Raw genomic sequence first — 26497 nt, forward strand, 5'->3', positions numbered from 1 at the left:
GCAGTGAAGTTTTCTCTTGGGAAGGGCAAACTTGATGCCAAAGAGAGGTTCATTGTCAAGTTAGACAAGTTATTTGATATTTTGACTTGCAAGTGTCAGATTACCAGTTGTGAGGGGGGAGGCTGTGAGGCCGGTGAGGGCTGTGTGATCCAAGCCCACATTAACTGTTCCTGCAGCAGAGAGAAAATGATTCCTGTGAAAGATCTTGCCTACATCAAGGGACAGAAAGAGAAGGTTGGAAGTAAAGGACCCCACCAAATGGGGAGCCCTGATCTGCCAGAGCACAAGAGACAGGTGAGGACATTGGAAAGGCAGGAAAAGAAAAATAATGCAGAGAAAAGGAGAAGGAGCAAGGAGGAAAATGCTGCAGCAGCAGAGAAGGCAGCCAGGAAGGATGTTGAGAGATTTTTGTCAGATGGTGATGAGGATCTGGAATTGGAGAGAAGTGGTGCTGAAGATTAGTTTGTCACTGAAGTTGAGCTCTTCCCTGAAACTGACACTGAGCCTGCAGCTTCAGCAAAAGTCCAGAAAAACTATGATGAGATTCCAAACATTGCCCTTGCTAGTGTAAGGTATGGCATAGGGCTGAGGCCAACTGCAGCGATAGCAACTGCAGCTCTGATTGATGCAGGAATCATCATAGAAGACAATACAAGTAAAGTGATTGATAAGAACAAGGTCAATAGAGCACAGGAGAAGTTGATGACAGAGCTGGGGAAAGAGTTTGATGAGAAGTGCAGGGAGGAGGGGGGGATCTCCTGCATCCTCTTTGATGGGCGAATTGACCTGACCAATGTGATGATGGAAGCTGAGGGCAGTGACCAATCTTTTCCTGCAAAGATCAAGGAAGAACACTATGGTGTTGTTAGTGAGCCTGGTAGCTACTATCTGTTCCACTTTACCCCAGAGAAAGCAACTAAAGAGGAGTCACATGCGGAGCAGATTGCTAAGGTCCTGTTTGCCTGGCTGAAAGAGAGGGGTTTTGATAAGACCTTGTGCATTGGAGGAGACTCAACAAATGTCAACACTGGTGTGAAAGCTGGAGTAATGCGGAAGCTGGAGCTGCACCTGGGGAGAACGCTGGTCTGGTTGGTGTGCAACCTGCACACTGGTGAACTTCCCCTGCGCCATCTCATTGTTCACTTTGATGGCCATACTCTGTCAGACAACACATTTTCCGGGCCAATAGGAAAGCTCCTTGCTTCTGCTACAGACTTGGATATCAATCCAAACTTCACCCGGATCTTTGTTGGCCCTCCACTGATCAAGCTGTCTGACAAGGCCATTGAAGATCTCTCAACTGATCAACACTATGGCTATAAAATTGTCTGTGCAATCAGGGATGGAGTGCTTCCTGCAAGGCTGGCTCTAGTGGAGATTGGACCAGTAAACCACAGCCGCTGGCTCACCACAGCGAACAGACTTCTCAGGCTCTGGGTGTCAAAGCATGGACTAAAAGGAAAGTACCGGAAGAATCTGCAATTAATTGTGGAATTCATCATTGGAGTGTATTATCCATGTCGGTTCAACGTGAAAGTCAAGCACTCCTGGATTGAAGGGCCTAGGCACACATTGTGTTGCCTTTAAGGCATTTAGTTAACTTTCTAAATGTCATATGTAAATCATTTAAATAATTTCTAGTGGAAAATGAGAAGTGAATAGCTTACTTAAATGCTCAACAAAGTCTTTTGTAGGATTTGTATTAGTTTCACTCATGTGATGCAACGATGTCACTTCCTGTTTGGACACTTCCTGTTTGGCTCTTCCTGATTCCTCTGAGGCAAGAGATCGACATGTGCTGCATGCTCCCAGTGCAATCCATTTGCATCCATTGTCAATCATCGTAAAGCAATGCTGTAAGTTGGTTTATTTGACATTGGACATGTTAGGGTTCATGTGTGGGTGATTGTTTCATTCAAAATTACTTTTTCTAAGATGTTTTAGGAACAGTTTATTTACAATTGTGTACGGGCTCACAGCACTGCCATTGCCCTTGGAGGCTGGTTCCTATAGTACAATATTCTTATTTACATCTATGTACAATGGAAGAACGACACTGAATGTATTTTTTGTATTGTTTTATTTACAGTTTTTACCACAACATCTTGATGGAGAAGAGTGACAGTAAATGGTGAAACTCACTACGACTGTGTCTTCATTAGATACGGTTTAGCTTGGTGTTTAGTCGGTTCCAACACTGCACGAGAACATTATAGGGATAGTGCTGTTTGTGTTGGGAATGGTGTCTGCACACAAGTGGATGAAAATATACTTTACTGTACCTTGTGGGAATAAGTGAGGTTGATAAAAGGAAAACAAAATATGGAAAGCTTCACGAATTTGCGTGTCATCCTTGCGTCCTTCGTTGCCTGAAATTCTCTATTTTGTAACATTTGGAGAATTAGAACTATATACTACCCCTTTAGTAAAGGCAGCGTGCATACGTCACCATCTTACGTGCTCTCGTCACTCCTCGTGTCCCGTGTTCTTCTTGGTCAGGCGACATCTTGGTTTTGGAGACTTTTCGTTCTTGTTCTGACTTCTCGTCGTCTGGAAATAGAAGCTGTTTTCTTTGTGAGATTCGCGTTCGTAAAAGCTTTTCCTGAAGTTAAATTGCAATCGTAAGTTAAAAAAAATATTTCCCTCACAACCCACGTGTACATATGTATATGCGCTTCACTAACGATTCAATAACGATTAATGACGATTAGTACTGCCATCCCAACGAGATGAACACATATCTACCTTGAATCCAATACACTCTGCAATGCGATACTGACTGTGGTAACAATGTGGTTGGTACTCGGTTTATATATTTATTTATCTGGTGTAATCCTGATCATAGAGATAAATGTTCATGTTTGCAATGCATGTTGAAGCATTTCTTGAATTCATTGAAGCGTGGGTTTCTGAATGCTATTGTAGATCGACAGAATGACTAAACAAGGGCTAACTTCATCCGAGTGGCCACACAGTTTGAGAGAGTACACAAACGATGCGTTTCAGTTCGGACGAGGCCAGCGCCCACCCAAAGAATCACGCTGGGGGAATTGAATCACCAATATAGATAGCTGTCATGGACATGGAATGAGAGGATGCATGGACCTGTTTGGTAACCAGGTATTGTGTAAATGCAGCTATCAAAAAGTCCGCTCGATATAAATGCATCTTTTTTGTTTGTTTTTTTTGTAACTTTTAACACAATTATCGTTGTATCATAATGCGTATGAAGTCATCAGAATGAAACATGAGAATATTTAACAGAAATGTTGCATTTTGTTTAAGCCACTCATTCTCGATACAAGTGAACTGAGGTCTTCAAAGGATGCTGGTGCCGGTGCCATGGCAACTACTTCATCTACATCTGCAGTGCCAATTAGCCAATTCCCACCAATGGGAAGTACCACATCGACACCACGGATGTTGGCATCAACTCACCCTCCGGTTCACCCACCATCTGTAGCACGTTTTTTGTCTAACCTCGACTCTGATTCTGCAACTGGACCAGACGGCATCAGCCCACGGGTCCTAAAATCCTGCTCTGCCGCTCTATCTCACCCTCTCTCTGTTCTTTTCACCCTATCTTTTGCTCAAGCTCATCTGCCAGCATCCTGGAAATCAGCAAACATTACCGCTTTACACAAAAAAGGTGCAAAAACAGATCCTTTTAACTACAGACCAATCAGCCTGCTCCCAATTATCAGCAAAGTCATGGAATCCATCATTGCTTCGGATATGAAATCTTTCCTCTTCTCCAATGGCTTGATCTCTGATCATCAATTTGGATTCAGACCAGGTCACTCTACTCTGGACATGCTGCTTCTCCTGTCTCAACAATGGATGGAGGTCCTCAATGCCAAACAGGAAATCAGAGCTGTCTCCCTTGACATATCACGTGCCTTCGATACGGTCTGGCACCCAGCTCTGCTCACCAAACTCTACTCCTATGGTATCCATGGAAATCTCCATGCATGTGTTACATATTTATGGGAATGTATGTGAATTACGATTCAGGGTTGCTTATCAATGTGTAGTCGATTAAGGGTTGTTGTGGTTGGAGGGTCAGGAGCCCTTCTGGAAAAAGAGACCGGAAACGTAAGAAGAGAGACACGAGGTCGGAAGAAGCGACGAGTCTTCTTCTTCCTCGCCCCGCTCCGACGAGAGGTGGGATCGATATTGAACCGTGTGGAAACGCGGCGTTCCCAAGCCCGTCTGGCGAGAGGAGTTACCGGGATGGATACCTACCCGGTGGAGACGTCAAGCTGCCGTGGGGCCGTGCACCGACCCAGCGTCTGGCACCGTTCGCGGCACCGTCTACAAAGACGCGTACGGGTCGCACGTTGGGGCCTAACACGCGTTGCAAGCGGCGTGTGGCTTTGGCTTGCTTTACAGTACCCGCTTCGCGTGGCCAGGAGGGGGCTGCAGCCGTGGTGCCCGGTACGATACCTGCCCGGTGGAAAAACGTCCACCCGGGGTTCGTTCAACCGCCCGAGTGCGGCGAAGCCGACCAGCATCTTGGTCAGGAGGGGCCCAGAGACATTGTGAGGGACAGAGACCAAAGGGGGTCGTGAGTACAAAAGGGGACACACGTATGTAAGATGGCCATCTTAATCATCTAGGGGATTGATTGCTGAGTGTGAATTGTGGATGGGGGATTGCTCGGGGAATATATCCTTGATTGTATCATTGAAATTGTATGGTATCATTACCATTGAAATATATCATTGAAAATCAGTTTTCTCTTGGGTGGAATTCCTAGGGATTGCGTTGCGAAAGCGCATATATAATACCACTTTCTGGCGAAGTTCCTCTCACGGTCCGGGGGTCACCGAGACCAGGTAGTCACCGAGGGGACCACGTAACACATGGCTTGCGGACTTCCTCTCTGGTCGTAGTCAACGTGTGGCCCTGAATGGATTTCTCTCATCTCCCCTTCCTGTTCAGGCTGGAGTTCCCCAAGGCAGTGTGCTGGGCCCTGTGCTTTTTCTGGTCTTTATCAATGATCTCTCCGACTCTCTGGAAAAGCCTCTCTATCTCTTTGCTGATGACTCCACTCTCTGCCGCTCCATTCCTCTTCCCTCAGATCGGCAGTCTGCAGCCTCCTCACTCTCTGAAGACCTGGACAAAATCACAGACTGGTCAAACAAGTGGAACATGTCTTTCAATCCTGACAAATCTCACACTCTTACTATGTCTCTCCGAAAAGATCGACTGGACAACCCTCCCATCTACTTTCTCAACAATCCTCTCCAAGAAGTTCTGTCGCTCAAGCTTTTGGGTCTCACTATCTGCCATGATCTTTCTTGGGAAAACCACATTTCCAAGCTGGCCTGCAAAGCCAGTCGCCGACTGGGCATCCTCCGTCGTGCGAAGTCCTTCCTAGGCACACCTGAGCTCCTCACCACATACAAGGCTTTCATCCACAGCTCAATGGAATACTGTTCTCCCCTATGGGCTGGTGCTCCTGCCTCACACCTAGCTCGGCTTCAAGCTGTTGAAACCAAAGCTTTCAGAATCATTGGAATCTCCCGCGATGAAGCTATCTCTAAGGGCCTTTCACTCACTCACCGCAGGCAGGTAGGTGGTCTTTCTGTCTTCTACCGACTCCTCTCTGGCCTTGCTCCCCCAGCTCTCTCTGTGCTCTGTCCCCCAAATATTCCTACAGGTCGCACAAGATCTGCCAGCAAGCCTCTGATGGTTAAACTGCCGAAATCTCGGCTCTCTGCTCACCTTCACTCCTTCATTCGTCTTTTCTCCCACCTCTGGAACAAACTCCCACACTCCCTTCAATCCCACTCCTCCCTCCAGGTCTTTAAAACAGCTGTTCACCACCATCTCTTATCTTCCCCCATCCAAAACCTTGATCTTTTCTACCCCCACTAATTCACCCCAGATCCACCTTGTTTGTAATTCCAACTTCTTTCCTGGTAGTCCTGGCAGTGTCCATATGTTTTATGCCTCTCCCACCCCCTTTCCCATGCCTCCCCCACAAAGCCCTCTCCCTCCCACAGATCTCTCGATGTCTCCATGTCTCTCGGTTCCTGCTCTCAAATGTTGTGTTTGTGTCCTTCCCCCTCTCTCCCCATCTTGTCTACCGCTCCCGATATTATTTGTTTTATGTGTCGGTTTGTCGTTTATGTGTCGGTTTGTCGGTTTGTCTTTCTGTGTGATAAATGTTCGCTCTTTCACGAGCCTCGATCTTGTATACAAAAAAACAAAACAAACAAAAAAAAAACTGGTGCCATACTCATCTTCGTTCAAGGCAGAAAATGCAACAAAGGTTTGATTTATTGTTCCTTCATCTGCTTAGATGTGTACACTGTATTTGTGGTGAAAACAGATTTAAATTTTAACGATACGTTTATTTGGAAAAAACTAAACTTTTAAACACAGCTGCTTGTTTTTGTGTTTGCAGCTGATGTTGCTGGCGAACTATGGTGACCATCTGCCTGTTGGTTGGGGGCAGAATGTGGACATAGGGGACAAAGAGTGGATCGGGAAGGCTCTCTTCATGGAAAAGGGCAGATTGAAGGACTCTTTGTCCAACTGAAGACCTGGGTGCAGGAAGTACTCGAGTCACATTTTTGAAAAAAAATGAGCTGGCACCTCAAACTTACTTACGATTGCAACCAGTACTATAATCTATAATGGCCAGAGCATCATTTGATACCAAAAAATTCCGAAAATAAGTATTCAAGTCCTGTATATTGGTATATGGTCATTGTTGAATTCACTAAAATGTAGTGCAAGAAATACCCAAGTCCATAATGTTTGAGCAAGAAGTTCCTTAGTCCATGACTGTCCAATCAAAATGCTAGTATGTGTCACGTGACAAGCTATGAAAATGGCGACTATGGAGGCTGGACAGCATGGTGGGAATGAAGATAACCCTGATAACAGGCATGACAGGGGCAAAAAACGAAAAAGAAACCCTGGAGACTGGGCTAGAAAGAGAACGAAGGATGCCAAAGCATCAGGTATGTAGTTTCTATGCATTATACTTTGCTGGTACTGAAACAGGCAAGACATTCGTCATCAGCTTTTGAGCCCTCATAAAACTGTGCATGTGGCAGTGCAGTGCAATGCTGTGCTGACCCAGATTCCCCATGTATTGGATGTATGTGCACTGTACTACACATAAGCCGTGGTCACACTAGCGTTATTGTCATTGAAATTATGGCGATTCGAGGCAATGTTGTGTTTCCGGAAAACTTCTGTAAGCTTCGGATTACTTTGATTCATTGTTCGGATGGCGTGCTGTTCGATCGATGCGCATCAAATGTGGCGTTATTCAAATCGACGTCAAGCCGCATTGGACCAAGTGTGGCACGAGCGTTTTGAAATCGATATAACTAAATCGTTTTCCGTCGGTCGATTCAGGGAAATCGGTTTGAAATGGACTTCAGTGTGACCACGGCTATACCTATACTGACAGGTCCATCCATATTACCTTGACTCTGAACCTTTTCTTGTTGTTTCAGGCGATGCACACAGAAACACTGCTGGCAGATTAATCCCCGAGAGACAACAGCGTGTGGTTGATTGCCGCTGCCATTGCTTCACCAAGTTTACTGATGTTGAGCTGAGTACCGTATTGGAAACGTTCAATGACATGGGTGATCATGAGAAGCAGAACATCTACCTGCATGGCTGTGTTAAGATCAATCCGACTGAGAACATCCGAAGACGACCTCGGAAGAAGAACCCAGGAACTGAACGATCTACCTATTCTTACCATGTGACTGTTGGTGAAAAACGTATTACTGTGTGTAAGGCAGCCTTTCTTGGACTTAATGGCACCAAGCAGTCAAGGCGAAAGAAGAAGGTTCTGAACTTCAGAAAGAATATTGCAGATGGTCGTGGAAAACATGGAAATCAGCAGCGCATTTCTGATGACATACGGCAGCGTGTCCGTGACCACATTCAACGCTTTCCAGCTAGAGAGAGTCACTACAGCTGCTCCAAGAATCAGAAACGCACCTACCTTGATGCCTCTTTGAGTACTACTGTGTTCAAAAAGTATCCGACCTTTATTTTTCGTGCGTAAAAAAAAAGAAGCTAGGGAGGCGTTGATTGGTGCACGTATGTAGGCGATCCTAATGCGCACGCGTGAATTTTTTCCCACCTGCAGAAGCGGTCATTCGACGGCAGACCGCCGATGAGTGAGGAAATGTAAGTGAGCGCCGTCGGATTTTCGTTTTTGACAAAATGATGGAAAAACTTGAACAACGCTACTGCATCAAATTTTGTGTAAAGCTTGGCGATTCCCAAGTGGAAACGATCCGCAAGATTCAACACCGTTCATTCCATTATGAAGGAGGATTTGGGCTTCAGGAGAATCTCAGCGAAGTTCGTACCAAAGCTGCTAACGATTGAGCAGAAGCAACTCCGTTTGGAGATCGCACAGGACATGCTGGAGACTGTGAACAGCGATCCCAGCTTCCTCAACACAGTGATCACTGGCGATGAGTCCTGGGTTTATGGGTACGACCCAGAAACCAAGTTGCAGTTTTGATGCAAGTTTGATGAAACACAAAATTTGATGCAGTAGCGTTGTTCAAGTTTTTCTGTCATTTTGTCAAAAACGAAAATCCGACGGCGCTCACTTACATGTCCTCACTCATCGGCGGTCTGCCGTCGAATGACAGCTTCTGCAGGTGGGAAAAAATTCACGCGTGCGCATTAGGATCGCCTACATACATGCACCAATCAACGCCTCCCTAGCTTCTTCTTTTTTACGCACGAAAAATAAAGGTCGGATACTTTTTGAACACACTACGTATTGCAGAGCTCCACAGGATTTTCATTGAGGAAAACCCGGATCTTCAGAAAAAGGTTCATTACTGGTTATACCGAGACATATTCAATTATGACTTCCATATTTCGTTTGGGTTTCCTCGCAGTGACATTTGTGACACATGTGAACAGCATGATATTCAGATGAAAGCATCACGTCATTCAGGGAAGGAGGAAGAGTTTCAGAGACTTAAGACTATTCATGAACTTCATGTGAGGAAGGCAGATGTTTTCAACATGCAACTTGTTTAGACCACAGAGGAAGCCAAGGCACAAGATGAACCTGACACTGCTGTGTGTGCTATGGACGATCAGAAGAACTTACCACTTCCTACAACTGGTGTTGGACAGGAGTATTACAAGAGACAGTTATGGCTCCATAACTTCTGTATACATGACAATGTGAACGAAAAGGCAAAGATGTACATCATTATGCTGAACACTTCGCAACAAAGGGTCCCAATGATGTGATATCCTGCCTTGATCACGACATATCATGTCTGCCCAAGGAGATAACTAAACTTCATCTGTTTGCGGACAACTGTTTTTCACAGAATAAGAATCGCTACATGATTGCCTATCTACGGTGTCTAGTGGATAGGCCTAGGAGTCATGTGGCTGAAGTTCACCTTCACTTTCCAATACCAGGTCACAGCCGAATGCCATGTGACAGAGACTTCGGCCGCATTGAAAAGAAGATGAAGAAAGATAGAGTTGCTAAGCCATCAGAGTGGGTGACCCTGATAAAGAAGACCGACGCGATCAGCCATTTGAGGTGGTCTATGTTGAGCATCCAGTTACTGATGACAAGAAAGATGATGACACACCCGTCATAAAGGTATATGACTACAAGGCCGCATTCGACCCCTTCATCAAGGCACCAGAAGTGATTTCAAAATTCTGAGGACTGCTGTACAGGCGTGGCAATCATCCTATGAGCCATACCACTATGACAGGAGATTGCACAGATACTGTCACCTTCTTGAAAGGTGGTGTGAAGTTGGAGCAACTCAAAGTAGCAATGACGTCTGTCCGCCCTGCATACGCAAATTTCTTGCCAATCAAGGCAGCAAAGCTAAAGGATGTGAAAGCTTTGTTACAGCACATCGATTTGCCACCGACTGTTACCTTCTACCAGCACCTCAAGGGAGATGATAGGGTTGCGGATGATGTTAACGAGTATGAATAGTACAGTTATGGGTACAAATGAATCAGTGTCACCTCTGTGAAAGTTCAGTATAAGTTGTGTTTTCCCCCTATGTAAATCCGTAAAGAATGTTGATGGAGGTGGCCACGGTATTTTTATACTCTTAAGAGTTGACTTTGTTGCAATATTTCCGATCTGCTATGATTTTGATGCAAACTTTCTGAGCAGGAGGACTTTGCTGAATGAGGGACCTGTGATGCGAAAGACGACTGGCACCAAAGTTAGGTTTTCTTTTATTTAGGACATTAATTTCCAATTTAACTGAGTAATTTTGGACTTAACTGGGTAATATTTGAGTTAACTGAGTATTTCTGCATAAAATTAAACCACGAAAGGCAAGGAGACATAGCAAAAATGACTTTGGCAATCAAAAATGAGAAATGAAGGGCTTTGTGTGTTAAAAGTACCCAAGTCCAGCCATTTTGTCGCAAAAAATACCTGTCAAGGTATTTAGCCACAAAAAGTACTTAAGTCCAAAACTAATTTTCTCGTTTTCTTCGTAATAAAGGATTATTTTTCCACAAAAAAGGGTTTGTCTGCTCTGTATAGCCCATGGAACCAGCAACAGGCTCCATAGTATGCCACCTTTAAAAAAAAGTATCTGCAGCATGTTTTGAAAACTTTGATCCTCAATATCTCAAAAGTGTTATTTTGTGACTAAAGTACTTCTTACACTCAGGTCTTCAACTGGAACATGCCACCTGAACTGAAAAGGGAATGTTCTACCCAGCCGCGTGTGGAGGTGTACTTCCACATGCGTCTTCCTCTGGATGCCCAGGAAGATGTGGAGCATTAACTTCTATTGCCCCAAATGCCCAAACAGACCTTCGCTTCGCTCCAAGGGCTTGTATAACATGGTTTGCGTTGTCGTGGACTTGCGGGACTATTATTACCTGGCGGCAGAGTACATGGACTGTGGAAGATGCAAGGGGACCTTCATCGCATATGACAGCCGTCTGCTAGAGCAGTTAGCTGATGGTCCAAAATCAGTTTTTCCTACTTTACTGACATACACATATGCTTGTGATCGGGCTGTTGTTTCGCTGTTACGATCTCGCACACTCGGGAACTCTCCAACTGCTCTCCAACATAATCTCCAGGAGTTGCACAACAAAGAATGGCTTCGAAAGCAAATGTCCTATCTTTCAGACAGCAGGCAGCATATGAAGGGTTTGCAAGGTATGCACATACAACCACCGAGGTACGAAGAGGCACCTGCTTTCAAGATCCTCCCAAATGCCAAGTGGGTTCTTGGCGTCATATGTAAGGGATGCCTGGGGTCGTCTTCCTGAGATGAAGGCCTCCATCACTTCCACATTTGGGACCGTGCTGAAGATTGACGCCACAAAAAAGGTGTGTGTCGACGTGTGTATGCCCGATACAATTATTTATCTCTTCGGATTTGCCCTCAACACGTGACAATTATTCAAATGTATTCATAGTCATTGTACAATAAATACAACTCCATTGTACCCTACAGGTATGCAAGAAGTTACAAGGAGAGACAGCTAATTCAGCGAGTTGGTGTATAAACATCGGAAATGAAAATGGAGAGATTCTTCTCTCCATTACAACATCTGAGGCTTGCCCCACATTGAAGGATATGGCAAATGGACTTATGGATCGCTATCAAAAAGCGGGGAAGGAGCCACCAAAAGTCCTATACACCGACAGAGACTGCTGCAGTATGTTTGGCCCATCAAAATTCGCTGTTCTCTTCAATAGATGGGAAGGCATCGAGGTACGTCTGGACATCTGGCATTTTATGCGTCGTCTAGCCCTCGGATGTGCAACAGAGTCCCATCCATTGTACGGAACATTCATGGCTCGCCTTTCCCATTGCATATTTGAATGGGACAAAGCTGATGTCGATGCGCTGGCACATGCCAAGAAAAGTGAGATGGTGAAAATGTGCTTCTCTAACCCCAGTGAGTCTGCAGTTCATAAAGCCATTACAAGAGAAGAGTTGGCCAGGTAGGTCATTATTACTATTATTATCTGCAGAACATCATCCTGTGAAAATGTTCCAGTTATATCTACAAACTCACGTACAGTATACATGTACCTAATGTTCTTCACTCTCTTCCAGACATTGTCGGAGGCGGACCAGAGGTGCTGTTAAAACTAAGGAGGCTGTAGAGGAATTGATACTCTCTATGTCCGGTGCTACAGACTCTCTTGGAGTTTGTCTGCTGAAGGAAGAGATGAAGACCATCTGGGAGGAGCAAAAGAGACATGTAGCTTGCATTCAAGATGTGTCTGAGATATCTCTCTACACCATAACTGGACACGTCACCAAAGGTACAGAGATGCTGCCAGTCTTTCGGTGTGCTGGAGGGTCCACCTCCCTCGAGAACTTCCATCTTCATCTGGCTCGTTTTATACCTGGAACAGCTGCCAATTCTGTTAACTTCCAAGCATACCTGTTGGATGGGGTGACTCGGTGGAATGCAGCCCGAGCGGATGCCGCAATTGATGTTCTTGGAAATGCCTTTGGCTTCAGGACCTTTGACACCAGGCTGCAGAACAAACTCAATGAACTGAGCCAGGAAGTACACCAGAAGGTCATTTTCCCTCATTATGTGAAGCCTGGAAAATCGACTGATGAAAAAATTGGCATCGAGTACCTTTTACACCAGTCTGGTTTGATCCTCCCACAAGATGAAGAGATCAACTCTCAGATCGATGAGGGATTTGAGGAATTTGATGACCTGATGTGCGAGGAAAAATAACTAACTTCCTGCGCTTTTCAAAATGAGGACCTCCAAACATTTGCTGCACCAAATGAGGATCTCTGTTCACAATTTTATAACAAGATCTTCTCCATTCTCATTTTGTGATTATAAAAAAACACGATTGGTTGTTTTTTCACATTTTGCCTCAATGAATAACTTTCTTTGATGCCATTATAAATCCCTGCTTATGTTTTCTTTTTCTTTTGAAGCCTGCTCATCCTGTACAATGAAATATTTTCATTCTGTTGTAGAAAGATGATGACGAAGATGTGGTTGATGAGGTGGAAGAGGATAGTGAAGAATCTGTCGATGCATAAGGCAAAGCCCTTGTCGAAATGAGTGGCCTTTGTGTCACAAATGCCCAGGCCAAGATTATCAAGAGCCTGTATGGTCAGTTGGTTGACTATGATACCAAGCCTCTGATTTTTAAGGCCCGAGTAAGGAGTCCACCCTCGGGACGGTTTGCGAAAAGGAAGGGTTTCAGTGGACACTTTTGCGTCGAAGCTGTTAAAAGGTAATATAAAGTGGATATTTTAGGAATCTTCAGAAAAATCACAAACAACTCCTTTTCTCCTTAATCTGTTAGACTTTGAGTAGTCAGAAGCAAAAATAATACTTGTGAATTCATCTTTCTTTTACAGGTGTTTTCTCTCAGCTCGTTCTCCTGCGTCATGTCCATCAAAGAGTCGCATTGTGGAGGCGATCTGCATCCGCTTGTGTGACAGGTACACACAGCCAAAACGTGCGGGCCGTGTCGGGCGGTGATTCTCATTGGGACACTCATGCCTCGGGTGGTGCATCTTCTGGGTGGGCCGTCCCGGGTGCGGCCTGGGGAGGGTGGGGGCAGTTGGGTTTCCTTTTGTTTGATCTTGATTTTGCCTTGATTTGGTTTTTATTTTCTTTCATTATTATTTCCAGTGGTGGGTCGAGCCCTCAAAGTGTTTGCGGCTGCATGTTCCCGGCTGCGGTTAACAGCCGGTTGTTGATTTCGGTATGTAAAGGAAAAAAGGCCCCTTGATTCTTATTGTTTTAAGGTGTCCCTTTCTTGGTTGTTTTGGGGGTGGGGTGGGAGGGGCGATAGGGTCTTCTTTCCTTTCTCCCTCCCCTCTGGTTAGTTAGAGTTAGGTGTCTGTTGCCTGGGATGGGAGTGGGTTTTTGGGGTTTGGGGATTGGGATGATGAACTTTGGTTTTAATGATTAATGGTTTAATGAATTTGATTTGGGTTTCAACTTTCTTTGAACTTTGTTTTCTTGATTTTCCTGATCTTTGCTTTGCTTTCTCTCTTCGATTTCTGATTTATTGTTTGATTTATTGGCTTTTGATTTCCTGGGTTTTTGGATTGATGGTTTCATTGTGTGGTTTTTTAAACCTTTTTTTATAATAAAAAAGGCTTCGACCATGAAATGGCTGGAGTGAACCAGTATTGTTTTGCTCTGCCTTCGTTTCCCGTGTTCTGCTGTGTTTGTCCTGCACGTGTTCATTTCCCCCATTTTGTCCTTTTCGTTTTCTCTTATTTCTTGTTTGTCCTGCATTTTCGTTTGTCTTTTCCCTTCCTGCTTTCCCCCAGCCTTCCTCCTGTTTAGGGGGCGTTGCCCACCGGACAGGGGGGAGCCTTGCGCTCCCCTTTGTTTCCCATCACTCCCTTCCCTCTCACCCCAAATGTTGTACTCCGCCCTCCCGAGAACCCCGGTATGGCGAGCAGGCGCTATAATTGGGTCCGGTTTCAGTTGATTGCAGTGTGCCGGCTTGGGAAAAATTCGGTCGAGATGTTTTGTTGGGTGTGCTGGTGTTCAAGGCTGCTGACTTTTTCTGCCTGATCTCTCTCGCCCAAGGTTTCGACATGTCCTTTCAGACAGGGCAGGGACTTGTCGAGTTCTGGCGCCGGTGGGCTACCGCTCAGTCTGCTAGGACACTGGCAGATTGGGCGGTCGAGGCTCTCTCAGAAACCCATGAGTCGTGACCGTCCGCCTGTACAACGAAGGCGTAAGTGACTATGATGTCAAAGTTTGGCTCAGTCGCTACGCCGACATCCGAGGCCAAGTACGGCTCGTCCGGGACGGCCTCGGTACTTGGACCGGGACTCGGTAGTTCCGGGTAAAGCTGCGGACAAGGGAGGACGGCACGGTCACCCACATCCCCAATGGGATTATGGTTGCGATGGACCGAGAACAAGTCTTTTACGCGGGGCAGCCAAAATTATGCCGCCGATGCGGTCAACTTGGTCACTTGATTACTGCTTGTACAGTGAACAACTGCACTCAGTGTGGCGAGTTGGGACATTTGAGGGAGCGCTGCACCCAAGTGATGCGGTGCAACCTCTGTGGTGCGTCGGGGCACACTTTCCACTCCTGCCCACAGAGTTACGCTAATAGGATGCGTGCTTCTGCTGGTGGGAGTGGGGGTGTTGCTCCAGGGACAGGGAAGGGTACTGCCTCTGAGACTGGGGAGGGAAGCACTAATGTGCCTTTGTTTGTGTCTGCCCCCCACCATACAGCAAGTGAAGGGAGTTGTAGGGGGGACAATTGGAGGGGGAGGAGAGAAAGGAGGAGGGAGAGGCAGCTCCTTCACCTCCACAAGATCAGGACCTGGATGTGCCTGTCGGGAATCGAACCAGGATCCACAACTAGAGTTCAAGGAATAACAAGCGTTTATTGAAAACCACAACACAGCTACGGGGAATGAAAGGAATATACAATTCAATCGAACAGCACAAGTCCCAGACACTCGGAAGTTCTTCGGTAAAAGACGTTCCTTATATATGTGCAGAATTTGATAAGGATCTCCGCTAGCTTTGCAAACTCAGCATTGTGAAACAAAGAAAGGGAGACTGGACTTAACAGCCCCCACCCTCGTCCTATCCTGGGGAATGCTGAGCTCAAGGGAAAACCGTGGGAGAAGGGTAATGCAACATTCACTTAAGTCCTTATCGTCTTTGACAGATGTTAACCAGACCTTGAGTTCAAGAGTTGCAAAAGATATATCTCTTTGGGGAGGCTTTCTCAGCGAGCAGTTTGGAAAGTGTAATCAACAGCATTTTTCGAACATGAAGCAAGTGAGTGTGGCTGGAAAGCACAATTGAAGCCAAAAGGGAACATAGAAAGCTTAATTCTATATTTTCTTTTACAAAGCAAACACTAATTAAATGCAATCATTAATTAGATAAGTCAAAAGGTATAATTAGAAGCACGTTTCCGACATTACCCCAATTTTGTCTCGTAGAGGCAACGTATCTAAAGAGACAATTTGCCACATCGGGCTTTATTTGCAAGCAAAAGAGTATAGTGTTGTATGTGTGTCCTCCCAAGGGCATGCCATGCGCTCATAGCGCCACGCATGCACACTTGAAAGGTATGTCACGTGGCCACGCATGTTTCAGAACATGAAAGTCCAGAACATGAAAGTCCATTAACGTTTCAGATCCACAACGAAGGCGTCTGGTCCGAATGAGGGTGTGCTCCACAGAGGGCCGTCACCTCCCCTGCAGAACTGGCTCCCCCCACGCTCGCACAAACGTAGTCCTTGCAGATCTTCGAGGTTAATCGAGGTCCATGTTCATGAGAGCCTGTACATGCTGTTGTTCTGGGGAATACATAACGTCATCAATATCTTGTGTCATCTGATCTTGGAAGTTGAAGTGTCGTTGAGTGTCGTTGAAGCTGAAGGGAAAGGTGTATGCTGCATGTGTGAGAAGTGTTATGATTTATGGGAGCGAGACATGGGTAATGAACGTAGAGCAGCAACGAAGGTTGGAAAGGGTGGAAAGGGTGGAAATGGGAATGGTTCGACGGATGTGCGGAGTATCGTTGAGAGAGAGAGGAAGACAAATGATGAATTGCGAAAGATGATGGGAATAGAGCCTGTGATCGATGCTGTGAAGAGAAACAGTTTGAGATGGTTTGGTCATGTGTTGAGGAAGGATGAAAGTGACTGGTTGAGAAGAGTGATGGAAATGAATGTAGAAGGAAGCAGAGGACGGGGAAGACCGAGAAAGACTTGGCTAAAGATGGTGGAAGAAGAAATGCGGGCAAGGGGGTTAACAAGGAGAGATGCAGAAAATAGGGCAAAATGGAGAAGATTGTCATGGGGACCGCAAGGCTAACCCCCGCTCTAGCAGGGAAAATGGCCTTTAAAATGCATGTTGTATCTGATCTTGGTCAGATTACAGAGCGTTACAATTCAAAGTAAAGAGAGAAACTTCCTTTGTGTCAAAGTCGTCCATGGATGCGTACTCAGTGTCGGGATTCAGTATCAGGTCCTTCGACAGCCAGACCCAGCGTCGCAATCAGATCCAGAGTCGGATCGATCAGGGATGTGCAGATGTGAGCTTGTAATACATAAAAAGCATTAGCCAATTCCCGCAGGGGATTTACAACAAAATCATCACAGTCTTTAGCAGCAAAATCATGACAATCTTCAGAAGCGACAAACACATCAGCATCGCCCAGGGGCTCGTTCAGGTCGACGGCCCAGGACCCGTTTGGATCGGCGGTCAAGACCATGGTCTTCGTCGGCGGTTTCTTCGTCGTCCATCCTGAAAAATACTTTCTCACGCACAAGAGGACTAAAGCCTTCATTAGTGCCCCCCAGATCACTACCCCGATTATCACCGCCAGTGCGGTCAAGAACCACTTTACTATCGTGCCTGTCCATCCTGAAAACCAATTGGTAAGCCAATCAACGTTCAAAGAGTTTTCGTGCGCTACCCGATCAACAGTCAATGCGTGGCTAGTCTTTCTCAATCTTACTATCGCGGCTGACACCTCTTCGGATGGATCTGGTATGTTTGTGCAACATTTTCCTTCTACTACCCCGCATACCCCTCCTTTCTCTGCCAAAAGCATGTCCAAAGCCACCCGGTTCTGCATAACCATTGTGCGCATATGAACTACTGTGTCCAATAATTCATCATGGGCTGTGGCGGTGTCGTTAGCCACCTTTTCTAGAGCCAAAGCCAACGAATCTATCCGGAAACTATTCATAACTGTGCCTGCTCCTGGGAAGAACAAACCCATCAACTTTTCCCATCCTGTTCCGTGTAGTTTTGTGGTTCTGTCTTCGTTCCATACTGCCCTCCTATGTCGCCTACTCCGGGACTTTGAATCTAAATCATCCAGTATCTCGACATCGGGAAGAACCGAGCCAAGATAACATGTGCCACCCCAATTATTTGGTAAATAGGGGTATGCCTTATCGTCGCATATAAGCATTGTCCCATGGGGTGGGACCAGATGGATGGATAAACACTGGATTCTCGTTGTCACCCCATTGTCCCTACTAACCCCCCTAGAAAATGATATAGCCGTTATATTGTGGTTGTGTTCAGCTTGCAGTACTATTCGTAGTGTAATCCCGGTGTGTCCCCTTTTCCAATTTCCCGGGGAGAGTGTCGGCACATTCTGATTCCCCCATAAGCAAATGACCGGAGCCCTGGAGGCAGACCATCCCTTTCTGGGGTTTGACCCAGACGGGGGCGGGCCTCTCGGCCACATGGACAATCATTGAAGGGCGATAATTAAACTGCCGATTACAACTTTTATCGTTGCCAACCCCCTCTCTTTCCAGTGGTGACTAGACATGGGGAATCGATAGGCTGTGAGCAAAGATCGTTAAGGGACAAGGGTAGCACTTTCATTTGTATCCCAGTGGTGCTGGTATGGGGGAAATGCATGCATGACCAGCACCGAGTCCTATTCTGGATGGCCGCCACCTCTCTTGCTACCCTCCAATATGTGTTTGCATCCTTTACCGGGGCCTTGTCCTGGGGATGCGGTGTGAGTACGTATTTGATGGTCGCGATATCGCCATACTTAAAAAGCCATGTAGTCCATGCTTGACATCGAATCCTCATAGTCGTGCCTTTCTCTAGGTGTGTGCGCGTCTGCAGCTTAAAATCAGGTGTCCCCCATGTGTACCCTGGTTGGACCTCTTCTCTGGTGCGGACTCGGCCCCACCCAAGGGACACGAGTTGCTTCCACAGTACCTGGTCCCATATATTTCCATCCAACACTGTCCAACTCACGCCTATCCAATTTTTGTGCAGTTTTTCCTCAAAGCATGGTAATGATATCTCCTGTCCCAATGTCACGGTGAGGTTTTGTGTGTCCCACTCATGATCTGTGCCCCACCTTACCGTGCTACCAATAGATGCTGCCGCTATCAGTAGTATTACACCTGTGACTGAAAAAATAATTGCTGTGGTGTTGTGTCTGGTGCTTGGATAGCCAATTTACAGTGCGTGGCGTGGATCCAGGAGGGCTTACCCTCGCAAAAGACAGTGGTTGGTGTAGTCAGCAATACCTGGAATGGTCCCGTCCACCTTGGTTCCAGGGCGTTCTTGCGGGTGAAGTGCTTCACGAGCACGTGGTCACCGGCTTGGAAGTTGTGGATGGCGTAGCCTGTTGGTTCAGGCAACACCTCTCGTACTGGTGTAATGCCGTGGCATGTAAGGTGTAAGGTCTGCACAGATCTTTGCTAACTTGAGTTTCAGGGTCCCGTTCGTGCGTTCCACAAGTCCCGACGATTGCGGCTGGTAAACGCAATGGAAGGATTGTTTTACACCCAACGCCTTCAGGATACCTTTAATTACCTCTCCCGTGAAGTGGCCCCCTTTGTCTGAAGAAATTTTCTGGGGAATTCCAAATCTGCACATGAAATCCCGCACGAGGCGTTTAGCTACTGTCGGGGCGTCTGACTTGACGCATGGGTAGGCCTCGACCCATTTTGTGAACATATCCACTATTACCAAAATGTAGCTAAATGACATACTTGATTGCATTTTTATGAAATCGAACTGGATATGGGCGAACGGCCCGGAAGGTTGGGGATGGCCCCCGTTGTGTGGGTGCCTTGGTGGTGCCCCCCTATTGTGTTGTTGGCAGATCACGCATGACCGACATACGTCTGATGCGATACGTGACAGTCCCGGTGCCGCCCAAGTATAGTTTATCTGTTCCATCACCCCCTCTGGCACACATGGCCATTTTGGTGTGCCATGCGTGTCAGCCAAGGCAGTAGTTCCTTAGGTGCTATTGGTTTTCCGTGAAGGGTCCACATCTCATTTGGCCTAGGGCACGTAGCCCCTCGTTTTATCCAGTCATCGTGTTCGGCTGCTGTTCCTGCGTTTTGCAACTTTAAAACGTCGTCGTTAGTTGGTGTGGCGGTTGGCCCTGAGGTCGGTACATCGGCAGTCTGTGCGAGGGCCCCTTTTGCCCGTGTTACCACCGGCATGTTTCGTCCTACCTGTTGGTTGGCTGCCTTTCCTGCCTCTGCATCCGCCCTGGCGTTGCCCCGAGCAACGTCAGTGGTCCGCTTTTTGGTGGCCGCGACATTTAACCACCGCGATAGCGCGGGGAAGTAAAATGCTTTGGAGTAGCCCTTCGACCAAATCACCGTTCTTTATAACCGAACCTGCAGATGTGAGAAAGCCTCGCATCTTCCAGATTGCTCCTTTGTCGTGGACTACCCCGTGTGCTTAAGCTGAATCTGTGTAAATGGTGACGGCGAGGCCCGCCGCCAAGTTGCATGCTCTAGTTAGGGCGCATCGCTCCGCCTGCTGGGCAGAAAAGGTAGGTGGAAGGCGTCCGCTTTCCACCGTCTCGTTATCCGTGCACACCACATACCCGGATAGCAGAAAGCCATCCCATTCACGTCTAGCCGATCTGTCGACATAATATACACAATCGGGGTTGTCAAGGGGAACGTTCTTCAAATCCGGACGCACCGTAGAGACCTGCTGCACTACCTCGACGCACACATGGGGTTCACCCTCCTCTGGTGTGGGCATCAGTGAGGCTGGATTGAGTGTAGTGCAACGTTCAACAGTGACGTTGGTTGCGGTGATCAGTGCGGTTTCGTATTGCATTAATCTGGTGGAAGACAAGTGTTGTGTTTTTCGCTGTAGTAACAGTGAAGTGACGCAGTGTGGCACCCGTAACGTTACCGGGTGTCCCATTACGATGTCCGCTGTTCTTTCCACTGTGTACCTGGCCGCTACCACGGCTTGCAGGCACACCGGAAACCCCTGCTCGACCAGGTCTAGCTTTTTACTAAAGTAGGCTACCGGTCGCTCCTTGTCCCCGTATGTCTGTGTCAATACGGACTGGGCAAAACCCCCCACCGCGTGAGTGTAAAGGGTGAATGGCTTCGCGTAATCGGGGAGTCCTAAAGTCGGTGCCGTAACCAATGCTCTTTTCAGGCCCTCGAAACAGCGCATCAGGTCGTCTGTCCAAATCAATTCGTTCGGGGCTTCCAATTTGGTCGTCTCGTACAGTGGTTTAGCAAGTAGCGCATAGTCAATTATCCAAGAGCGGCAGTAACCCGTCATACCTAGGAAGCGCAACATCTCCCGTTGCGTGTGCGGCCGCGGCACTTCCATGATAGCAGTCACTCGTCCGGCGTCCAGTTCTCATTTGCCATGCGAAATGGCATGGCCCAAGTAAGTTACGACTAGAGTCCCTGTATAAAGAGAGTTGCGCCATGCGCTGACCCGAGATTTCTGGTCACGTGATTTCGTGGCGCCATTTTGTGTCTAACTTCACCGTGTGTGAACGTCAGCTTGGTACGGGAATGTTGGTTATTGCCAAACAAAATGACTGGTTGTTCTGCTTTTGGTTGTTCAAACCAATCTGGGAAATATAAAATGTATAGATTTCCAAGTGATAAAGTCAGAAGACAAATTTGGGAAGCGAAAGTCAGACGAAAGAGCTGGAAAGCGATCGACTCCTCGAGACTCTGCCAGGTAGGCCCACGCCGCTTGATGATCGATGTTCAAAAGCAATTCTATCTGCTCGGTTTTTTTTTGGTTGTCTGTCCGTTGAAAACCCTTTTAAAGGGAAGTGATTTGTGTTTGTTTATAATCTTCAAGGAGCTGACCAAAAATGCATTTCCGTGGGAAGAACCCTGCTCAATTTTTTTCGGGTAGTCCTAGCGGACCGCTTGTGATTCTTGTGACTTGTGAGGAGTGAACAGAGTAGTGATGGTGTCTCACTTGTGAGGAGTGAACAGAGTAGTGATGAGTCTCACTTGTGAGGAGTGAACGGAGTGGTGATGAGTCTCACTTGTGAGGAGTGAACGGAGTAGTGATGAGTTTCACTTGTGAGGAGTGAACGTAGTGGGATGAAGTGTTGGTCTGGTCAGAGTGTTGTATTACGGGCAGAGTTTTCTTACGGTCTGAATGTATGAATCATGTTCTGTACTGAATGTATGAACCAAGTTTTGTACTGAATGTTTACTGTGTTGGCCTGCCTCATCGTGTTCCTGGTGAAATTAAACAAGTTATGGTGAATACGACGTCTTATCTGTGCTTTTCCATATCTGTTCGACTGGACGAACCGTGCACACTGCAGGTATTTTAAAAAGTTTTTTCTCTGTTTAATTACGGCTTGGCGCAGTCGAAAATTAAGTGTTAATTAAGTCGCCAGCTATGAAACATATTAATCGATCAGGCAATATCCATCAGAGTTCTGGGCAAGGGTGTAGTAATAAATGAACGTTTCAATCTTACTAGATGCCGATGACGTTTTCCTTATGTCAGAGACAGAAGCTGACTTGCAGCTTGTTAAATCATTACAATGGAAATTGAATATAAATGTCGATAAAACTAAAGTTGTACACTATAGAAATATGGCAATACCACGTACAGAATTTGTTTTAAGTGTGTTAGACTATATGTCGGCTGGAAGTCCTACACCGGAATTGCTCTCGGCACCCTTTAAAAAATATTGGATATGCCCACACTCCTTTCTAAAAGTTATTAAAATTCAGAGAACGACAGCATTGGTTTGTCTTACTTATAATGTTAGCTCTTATATGCAGTGTTGGCTTGTAATATGCATTGCCATACCACTTTTAATATCACCACACAGCTCTTTTTCACGGCAATAGCTGAGTTTTTGACAAAACAAATATCACCTGTATGTAATAATAAGACTAAATATGTGTCGTAAAATGTTTTTTAGCAGGTTTAGAATATATCACCCCATATCGCGAATGTACATGTATATCTAATCCGACACACTTAGACACAAAATGGCATCCAAATTTGAGTTGACACAACTCTCTATATACAGGGACTCTCGTTACGACCTGCCGTACAAATTGAAGCTTTTCTCGTCCCACCTTGTGGCCCTTGGCCACCAAGGCCTTTAGCAGGGCCACAGAGTCCTCCTCGCAGGCTTCTTTGGAGGGGGAACAAATCAACAAATCATCAATGTATTGCAACAACATTTTTTTTTTTTGTAGACAAGATCGAGGCTCATGAAAGAGCGAACATTAATCACACAGAAAGACAAACCGACACATAAAACATATAACATGGGGAGCGGTAGACAAGATGGGGCGAGAGGGGGAGGAACACAAACACAACATCTGAGAGCAGGGACATCGAGAGATCTGTGGGAGGGAGAGGGCTTTGGGGGGGGGGGGGAGGCATGGGAAGGGTGGGTGGGAGAGGTATAAAACATATGGACACTACCAGGACTTCCAGGAAAGAAGTTGGAATTTCAAACAAGGTGGATCTGGGGTGAATTAGTCGGGGTAGAAAAGATCAAGGTTTTGGATGGGGAAAGATAAGAGATGGTGGTGAACAGCTGTTTTAAAGACCTGGAGGGAGGAGTGGGATTGAAGGGAGTGTGGGAGTTTGTTCTAGAGGCGGGATAAAAGAGGAATGAAAGAGTGAAGGTGAGCAGAGAGCCGAGATTTCGGCAGTTTAACCATCAGAGGGTTGCTGGCAGATCTTGTGCGACCTGTAGGAATATTTGGGGGACAAAGCACAGAGAGAGCTGGGGGAGCAAGGCCGGAGAGGAGTCGGTAGAAGACAAAGACCACCTACCTGTCTGCGGTGAGTGAGTGAAAGGCCCTCGGAGATAGCTTCATCACGGGAGATTCCAATGATTCTGAAAGCTTTGGTTTCAACAGCGTGAAGCCAAGCTAGGTGTGAGGCAGGAGCACTGGCCCATAGGGGAGAACAGTATTCCATTGAGCTGCGGATGAAAGCCTTGTATGTGGTGAGGAGCTCAGGTGTGCCGAGGAAGGACTTCGCATGACGGAGGATGCCCAGTCGGCGACTGGCTTTGGAGGCCAGCTTGGAAATGTGGTTTTCCCAAGAAAGATCATGGCAGATAGTGAGACCCAAAAGCTTGAGCGACAGAACTTCTTGGAGAGGATTGTTGAGAAAGTAGATGGGAGGGTTGTCCAGTCGATCTTTTCGGAGAGACATGGTAAGAGTGTGAGATTTGTCAGGATTGAAAGACATGTTCCACTTGTTTGACCAGTCTGTGATTTTGTCAAGGTCTTCAGAGAGTGGGGAGGCTGCAGACTGCCGATCTGAGGGAAGAGGAATGGAGCGGCAGAGAGTGGAGTCATCAGCAAAGAGATCGAGAGGATTGATCCCCCCTTTAGTTCCACGTCCGCTAGGTCGCGATGCAACACCCGGGAGAACAGGGTGGGGCTATCAGAGAACCCCTGGGGTAACACCGTCCAGGTGTACTGGCGCACTCTATAGGTGAAGGCGAACAAATATTGTGACTCGGGCGCAATAGGCACGGAGAAAATGCGGAACACAGATCAATAACAGTGAAGTGTGTTGCGTCCGGCGGGATAGACGTCATGAGGGCCTCCGCATTTGGTACTACTGGGTGTATGCCTTGTATTACTTTGTTCACTTCCCTCAGATCCTGTACAGATCTCCATTTATTTTTCCTCGGCTTCTTTACCGGCAATATAGGCGTGTTGTATTGGCTGTTAGTTTCCACAATTATTTTCTGTTTTATCAGGGATTGAATTACTGGTGCTATACCCACATCGGCCTCATGCCGCAATTTATATTGTCTCACGTTTGGGAGGGGCACCCCGGGTTTCACTGGTATTACCAAAGGTTCGGCATCTCGAATTCGGCCGACATCGTTCTCATGTTTGGTCCACAAATCGGCCGGAACCTCCTTTAAAATGTCATCGGACTCGCCCGGGGTCCTGGATACTACTCTCACAACATGGGTGCCCTTAGGGGGCAGGTCTACCTCTTCGAACTCTCCTTCTCTTTTTTGTGTCTTAAGGTTCATCACATACCCTTCGTCATTGACGAGCGATCTCACTGTCCAATGGCCCACCTTGCAAAGGCCATGGATCGGAGTCTCTTGTAAGCGTCCCATCAACCAGCCTACACTTTCTGGCGGCCACCCTTGGGCGGTAGTGAGGGTGACATGAGCGTCCACTCCTGCGGGGTATCAGGACAGCGTACGCTGATCCGCAGATAGGGCTACCTCGACGCCTATCCCCTCACGACCGATCCATTTACGACCGATCCATATTCGTGATAAGTGTAGGGTCGAGCGTTTACCTCGCGATTCCTTAACTTTCTCTCGGTATTCTTCGTCCTCGCCCCTGGCATCGTAATAAGCCATGCAGTGGGGTGGGTCTTCCTTTATGTCTGTTGTAATTTGGTGTATCCGTAGCCAATCTTGCACTCGCAACTCCTGGTCCTTGGAACACACAGTGTCTATGATGTGTGTCCAAGTTGCCAAAGCCCCTTCGTCCAGGCTCCACCAATATGCGGTGGGGCCGGGGCGAGACAATGCCGTCATTAACAGGTTGCGTTTAGATTCTGCGACGTCTACAAAAACTCCGTGCTCTGTGCATGAAATTTGGCAGCCCGAACGGCAAAGTAAATCCCGTCCCAACAAGTTAGTCGGGGCGGTGTTGGTCATTAAGAAAGCATGCTTGGCCTCTAGCGGGCCGCACACCACTCTCACCTCCTCTGAAATAGGAAGCGCTTGGGGTAAGCCGAGACGCCCATTATTTGAACGTTCTTATGTGTGAAGCGCAAGGATGGTAGTTGCCCCTCATTAATAGTACTGCGGGTCACCCCCGTATCAACAAGAAAATCTAGTTGTCGTCCGTCCACATCCAGAGTCAAGGTCGGCTCCTCTGTCGGTGTCATAGTCAAAAGGGGGCATTCTTTGGGCGACCCGCTGTCGTCCCGTCAATAGGCTACTTGATTGCCCTGTGGCGGGGGCCCCTTACAGAACTTTCAACAGTCGCGTTTCCAATGTCCCATCTGTCCGCAAAGAAAGCACGCCCCTTGCGGAATCGGTGGAGCTGAGGGTGTGGGGTGTCCGCTGTTGTTACGCGGACCCTGTCGTCTCGGACGCCTAGCTGGCTGTTGGTTCTGCTGTCCCCATTGTGGCGGCCAGGTCCCATTCGTCCCATTATGATTCCAATAGTTTGGGGGAGACCCATAGTTTGGGGGAGGGGGTCCCTGTGGGTACCAGTTTTGGGGAGGGGGCCCCTGTGGGTTCCAGTTTTGGGGAGGGGGCCCCTGGGTCCGCATGTTGACTCGTCCATTGTCGTCGGTCATTTTCGTTTTCGTCGTCACAGCCCCATTCTTCGTTGGGATCTGCCCTGGTGTTCCGATTCTGGGCACGTACATGATCTCGATTTCCCTTCTTATTGTGGTTGAGTTGGGCCCGTTTCTCCTGGACTAACATTTGCAGTATGTCCTCTTTTACATCAGCTTTCTTATCGTCACAGTCACTACATTGTTCGGCTGCCTCGCATAATTGGTCAGTCGGGGTATTTCCTCCATCCAATCATGACTAATTGGATGCGCTTCTTTATCGCGGGTTTCATCCCTTCCACCATGAAGTTGTTGACTACAGCGTGGGGGAGATCCTGTGCCCGTGCACAGCCCAATCCTCCCCATTTCAACACTGCTCTCTCCACTCGTTCTCTCCAGTCCGCCACTGCTTCGCCTTGTTTCTGTTT

At 47.1% G+C, this 26497-nt stretch overlaps 1 protein-coding gene and 1 long non-coding RNA gene across 6 annotated transcripts in view; one reads left to right on the forward strand and one right to left on the reverse strand.

The window, feature by feature from the left end:
- The window catches only part of LOC137432589 (uncharacterized), a 247969-nt gene that overhangs the window by 37439 nt on the left and 184033 nt on the right, over positions 1–26497 (reverse strand). The window lies entirely within an intron of this gene.
- Positions 9697–14162, forward strand: LOC137432574 (uncharacterized). 4 transcript variants are annotated; one of them, XM_078781984.1, is made up of 5 exons: positions 9697–11356; positions 11484–11744; positions 11866–11977; positions 12093–13252; positions 13380–14162. In XM_078781984.1, the coding sequence occupies exons 2-4, from the start codon at positions 11729–11731 to the stop codon at positions 12733–12735; spliced, it is 771 nt and encodes a 256-aa protein (XP_078638110.1). In that variant the 5' UTR covers positions 9697–11356; positions 11484–11728; the 3' UTR covers positions 12736–13252; positions 13380–14162. The 4 variants fall into 4 exon arrangements, 3 of the variants coding, with proteins under 3 accessions (XP_078638110.1, XP_067980719.2, XP_067980727.2); XM_068124626.2 differs by having other exon boundaries at positions 10213–10223; positions 10683–11356; positions 11484–11977; XR_010985521.2 differs by having other exon boundaries at positions 11484–11977; positions 12990–13252.

The sequence above is a fragment of the Myxine glutinosa genome, chromosome 1 (genome assembly GCF_964187855.1).
Source record: "Myxine glutinosa chromosome 1, kmMyxGlut1.1, whole genome shotgun sequence".
Taxonomy (NCBI): Eukaryota; Metazoa; Chordata; class Myxini; order Myxiniformes; family Myxinidae; genus Myxine; species Myxine glutinosa.